General features: G+C 37.4%; 1 protein-coding gene across 1 annotated transcript; it reads right to left on the minus strand.

Annotated features, from left to right (window-relative positions):
* Positions 1-1,233: 1,233 nt before the first annotated feature.
* LOC116045375 (MAM and LDL-receptor class A domain-containing protein 1-like) lies at positions 1,234-4,822 on the minus strand. The gene is made up of 6 exons (XM_031293012.2): positions 4,738-4,822; positions 3,968-4,096; positions 3,564-3,692; positions 3,291-3,390; positions 2,958-3,132; positions 1,234-1,498 (listed from the first exon to the last, which is right to left on the minus strand). Exons 1-6 carry the CDS (start codon positions 4,817-4,819, stop codon positions 1,271-1,273), a joined length of 843 nt encoding a protein of 280 aa, XP_031148872.2. The 5' UTR covers positions 4,820-4,822; the 3' UTR covers positions 1,234-1,270.
* Between the last annotated feature and the right edge of the window lie 1,194 nt (positions 4,823-6,016).

Below are 6,016 nucleotides of genomic sequence, written 5' to 3' on the forward strand. Positions count from 1 at the left end.
AATCACAACGCTTATCAATATCACTTCCCCATCGATCAGGCACTAGATCTGACCATAATTACACTTGTGCACTTTCCATAAACTGCCGTTGCTTTAGCCTATTATTTCAGTTGCAACCCTGGCAGTGGTAATAAAATATATAAAAACATAATTCAAACTGATGTGGCATTGGCAACACACGGCTCAAGAAGCCGAGTCGATATGTAATTCCCTCCCATTACAATCTATGTATTTCATAAATATACACATCAGGGAATGCTAACGGGGTTGTCGGTCTCTAAATGTTTTAACTTTTATGTGCGCACCCCTTTCTCCCCCTCTCCCTCTCTCCCTCTCTCTCTCTCTCCGCCCACCGAGCTCCGCCTGATCTTCTAAGAACGGTGACGCCGTTATCAATCGAGTATTGATTGGTCGGTAGGCGGTGCTTTTACATCGGTTGATCTTTAATCTCCAACATAACCTGCTCCCAACCAGGTTAGGTGTTCAGCATAAGTTACCACGGTGATTTAACCCGGTAACAGTGATCCACCTTCGTGATACAGAAAACCCTGGGTTGAACCTGAAGTTAGCTCGTTAACGCCAAATCTTGCTTCGTAGTACAGGCCTCTGCACGGGTGAGTTAACCTGAGAAAGCAACATTAAGACTTTGTTTCTGAAAATACCATTACAATTAGATAGATCAGTTACTGCTAACATTAATTTGTATACGTATACGTGCACCCACAACAAAAGCACCCAAAATATTATAAAAATGTCATTCACTGCAGAACTATCTTACTTATTGTTCTACACCTTAAGAGTGCCCAGCCCCTCAGGACCTAATCAGGCAAATCTGCATACACTCTCCTTAATTGAGCTGGTGAGCAGGTGATTTATACCTTCCCACATCACAGGCAGAAGCATAGCAAAATACTATGAACCCATAAACCCACTAAACAGGCCTATGTCAAATGATAAAGTGAATAAATAAAAAATAAAAAAATAAACTAAAACATTACACTGAAATCAAGGAGTAAGCAGACACAAAACATTGTTTATGTTTAGAACAGAGGCTAGTGAAAAGGGAGAAAGGCAGCCTTTTCACACACATTATAAACTAAAATGATATCATCACCTGCATTGTTACATAACGTCAAGCCTTGTAGAGCAACCTTAAATTAAAACAAAGGTTTGAGGCCTTTTTTATTTCAATTTATATTGTGCTTACATGGTGCATTTTACTTAAATGTGATGGGCAAGTTGCCACAAAGTATTTTCTAAAACACAATTCTTATTTACTGTCGGTAAGATACTCGCCTTCACTTAATTCCTTATTTATCCTTTCCCACAAAAGGCTGGCAGTGTAGTCAGGGTACCATGAACAGGTGTCCTTTTCAAAATCGCATGAAAGTTGGTCTGATCCTGCAGGTACATCTCCCTCTACACAGTTCTCAAAGCTGATATCGTCCAACATAACGTCCCTGTCATCCATAAATGGAGGGTGGAATGAAAACCGCAGCTGTAGAAAGAGAAGTGTTTTACTCTACAATTATTCTGAAACTCAATGTTCAAAATGATTTAGGAAGAAGCAGATTACTGTAACAAGATGATTTTTGAATAAGGCTCGTACTGCCCACCCACTGCTGTTCACTCCCTGTGTATTGTGCATGTACCCTGTTGCCTTTAGACACACTACAAGTCCTAGCACCCCACAGACTTTATGTACATGGCAGCTTAATTTAGCCTCGAACCCTAGAAACCAACCAGTACATCTGATATCTTAGATCCACATGGCCCAGGTTTGCTGTGTGTCTGTGAAGACATTGTGATAGCCTGTAAAGGTTTTGTAAGAGCAGCCTGTACGTTCCTTTGGGCTGAACCACTTGCATGGTGAAACGTAACGGACATAAACATGTGCATTGTGTTTATGTTCCAAGTGAGGCTACGTCTTGAGTTTTGGTGAGGACTGCCTGGCTTAAAAGCTAGCGTTAGGAAGTATTTAGGCTTCTATAAAGTTTATTTTCTTGTTGGTTCTTTGCAATTCTGGGAAATATGTTGGCAAATGCAACTTTCCTGTAGATTCATCTCTTACATTTGTTACTACTATTGTAGTAGTAAAAGATAGTGGAAGCAAATTGATCTGTTTAGTTTAATTATGGATCATTACAAATATGATATGTTTTAAAAGTAGAAAGTAGTTACACAGTGAGAAACAATAAATCATGTATAGAAATAAAAAATAATCAGAATCAAATTGAATTGTTAGGTGCATAGAGATTCCTCCTTCTAATACCAACCAAATCTATTGAGGAATATGTACGGTAAGGTAAACATAATGCCAAATAAAATAATTGAACCTAAGGTGTTTTATTGATCCCCAGGGGGAAATTAGTTGTTATATAAGAACAGGAAACAGAGCAGATAAAGATACAATAAATGTAGAGGTACAATAAATATTTCAAAATAAAAATTTAGGAGAGCTACACCATAAATCTAAATAAAATTAAAGCTATATACAGATAAAAAATAAGTAGAGGAGTAAAAGTATTTTAAAAAGTCATACCTAACTTTTTCTTCAAGGTCAGGGGTTTTCAGTCGGACATTCTGGATTCCCCCTTTGTCACTTCTATTGATTGTCTTTGGCTTACTCCTATTCTGCCAAATAAACATGCTCTAAGTTTTGAAACTACAGTTCCCATAATGCTTTGGGGATGTGAAATGTTATGTTGCCATGGATTCAGTGAGGTAGGTTGGCTACAACTTGAGTTCCTACTTGCAATGTACCCGTAGATTGACAACTATCACTGAATTCCATTGATGCTAAAGAAAACTTAAATAATTTTGATGATTCTCAGGCAAGTTCTGCAGTTGCAAGAAGCATCTTTTTTCCCTCTTTCCTTCTAAGCAGGTTTATGTACGATTGTTTTAGATGACTATGTCTGTGAACAGCCTGAAAGCATACAGGACATTTCACTAACCTTGTATCCTCCTGGGCGATTACCGATGAAAGCTGTGGCATTCTCCCAACCGTCCGTCATACTTTTGGAAATATCCGGCAGCAGCTTTTCCTCAGCGCTGCCTCTGACCATTGCTAATTCCAGGTATGACGATGATGATGATGACAACTTGTTATTGTAAATATGATACCAGAACCTGAAAAACATTGGCAGATCAAAAAACAGGAAACAGCTAGCACAGGGTGTATGGCATATTCAAGAAAAATCCTAGTGAAATAATTGATATGCATTGTCAGTCAAGGACATATCTAATTGTAAAACACATATCTTTAAAACATTGTTTGTTTTTAGTACCTGATCTGGCATCCCAGAGCTGCCAGCTTGTCAACAGAATACTCCAACTTAGCCACAGACAAAAACCCTTCTTGTTTGCCATCTATATGCATGACATGTCCTGTATCCAGCAGACAAATATCCAATAATAAGATTATCATCAAAGGCTAGATCTTGTTATCTAAGTAAACATTAATATCACAAATTTAAAATGTCACCACATGTCACTGTTTAAAATGAGTTATCAACAGAGTAATGACACAAAATTAAACATGGGAGAAGATTAATGTTTACCAAAGGGAGTATGTGTGGTATGGTCCAGTCCAGGTACTGAGGTGATGTTTGCCATCTGCCGTCTCCAGCAGTAGGAAGCATGACTGGTGTCGATCCAACCACAGGAGTGATGCTCAAAGTCACATGAACCTTAACAAGGGGGGGGGGGGAGACGACATAAAGTTATCACAGACTTTGCTAAATAACCTGAAAGCATTCTTGTTCCCAGTGTAGCATTGTTTATTCCGTTGGATTATACTATTTATTATTGTATTTATATTTAGTTTTTGTGTAATTAAAAGGCAAATACTGCATTCGAAATACCAAATTCTTGAGGGTCTCATGTTCTTTGGTGATATTTAGTTAAAATAAGTTAAATTAAAGTAGACTTGATTTGAAAAACTTTTGCCAAACTGTCAGCATACCACAAAACTCCTCATCTGAGCCATCTTCACAGTCCTTCTTAAAATCACAGACGAGTCCAGCAAGAAGACATTCTCCAGATGTACAGTTGAACCCCCCGTCAGGACAAGAGGACACTATGACCAACAATACTGCAGAGAGAGATTTTTATTACAAAGAGATAACAAGAATAGAATCTGAGGGGGGAATGTGACTATATATTTTAATGCCATCATGACAGTCTTTTTCTCATCTCAAAGCTATCCCACAACATAGACACATTCCACAATCAAATGTACGTTTGCCAAACACTATTGACATTGCACATACTTGTCATTCTGTAGTTTATATAAGTGACAGCACTACACTCCTTATTTAAGCAGCATGAACATGTACACTACCTTAAAGATAATATTGAGCTATAGGGCTGCAACGATTATTTTAATAGTCGATTAATCTGTTGATTATTTTCTCGATTAATCGATTAGTTGTTTGGTCTATAAAATGTCAGAAAATGGTGAAAAATGTGGATCAGTGCCCAATATGACGTCCTCAAATGTCTTGTTTTGTCCACAACTCAAAGATATTCAGTTTACTGTCACAGAGGAGAGAAGAAACTAGAAAATATTCACATTTAACAAGCTGGAATCAAATAATTTTTACTTTTGTCTTAAAAAAATTACTCAAACCGACTAATTGATTATTAAAATAGTTGGCGATTAATTTAAAAGTTGACAACTAATCGATTAATTGATTAATCTTTGCAGCTCTATTGAGCTATAACGACTCTTACCTGATAGCAGAAAAAATATTTGCTTCTTGTCTGGAGAAATATTACACATGGTGAGAAAACCCAAAGAAAAGGAAAGATCCATGATCCCCCAGCTAACCCTCTGATTAACAGTTGAGCCTATATTACTGGTGTGCAACTTTTATTACAACAAATGAGCTAAGGCTGCAAGTCCTTATCAGAAAACCCTTAAAACTTAAAGTCCACAGTTCTCATCAGTAAATTGCATTACATTTCCGTCGCTTGTCTTTATGACCCTCATTGCATATTCCACTTTAGCAAACCAGAGCTATATTTTGCAAGAACTACCTGAAGTATATATTATATTATATATTTAAAAACATGGCACTGGCCTAACTAAATGTAAGTTTTAAATTTGTCACAAGTATTTATATTAACAATACGGTGGGTAGCTCTTATTTCTCATTTACCATTTTGAAGTATGTGATAATACCAAACTTTACTGGATCTTATGTGACTTATCTTATCAAATTGGGAGATAAAAAAACACGAGGAAAATTACGTAGATCCTCCACGTTCTAGTTTCTGTGTATGAGGTCAATGAGTATTCTGCAAAATATTAGGGAAAAAGAGCTTTTCATTTTAACTTTGTCAACCCTCAAACAGGTCTGGGTATATTCTCATAAAATAGACTTGTCCCAAAAATACTACAAACCACTATGTATGTAACTGTTCAGGTTAAAGAGCCAGGGCATTGTATGTGTATAAGCTTTATTTAAATGTGCTTTTGAAGCTTCTTGAACACACAACTAATAACTAAAACTGTAAACTGACTTCTCTGTCAGGTGTGCAGGCGTCTGACTGGCCAATACAACTGACAATGACATCATCTCACAAACAGCATACTATTATAATGCCTGAGCCAAGGTTTGTGTTTCTTCAGGAAATTATAGGAAGAAAAGGGAGAAGTAATACCTCTGTTAATGGAAGAGAGAGGGGAAAGCCACAAAGCACCCAAACACCCAAATTAAGATTACCCAACAAGGCAAACTATTAAAAAACAACAACTATAAAAGCCGCCCCAGCCTGCTAAAACATGCTCTGTCTGATTGGGGCTCAGAAGAGGCTGTTAGCATGGTGAACGCGTCTGTGGCATGCTGAAGGTAACCGCAGTGCAGGGCAGTCCACTTTTTGTCAAATCTTAAACCAGGTTCTGACACCTCATTTTCCCTTTCATCTATTATAACTATACCAAATTAAGAATGACCCTTAACATGTTTGGCAGACAGTCACACATTTAATGTGGGACAAAGATAATCAG

The sequence above is a fragment of the Sander lucioperca genome, chromosome 9 (genome assembly GCF_008315115.2).
Source record: "Sander lucioperca isolate FBNREF2018 chromosome 9, SLUC_FBN_1.2, whole genome shotgun sequence".
Taxonomy (NCBI): Eukaryota; Metazoa; Chordata; class Actinopteri; order Perciformes; family Percidae; genus Sander; species Sander lucioperca.

Bases quoted from the DNA above. Each gene is read 5' to 3' on its own strand.
- LOC116045375 (XM_031293012.2), bottom strand. From the start codon at position 4,819: ATGGATCTTTCCTTTTCTTTGGGTTTTCTCACCATGTGTAATATTTCT. The intron at 4,097-4,737 runs GTAAGAGTCGTT...CTCTCTCTGCAG, and splicing joins AATATTTTTTCTGCTATCAG to TATTGTTGGTCATAGTGTCC. The intron at 3,693-3,967 runs GTATGCTGACAG...CCCCTTGTTAAG, and splicing joins CTCAGATGAGGAGTTTTGTG to GTTCATGTGACTTTGAGCAT.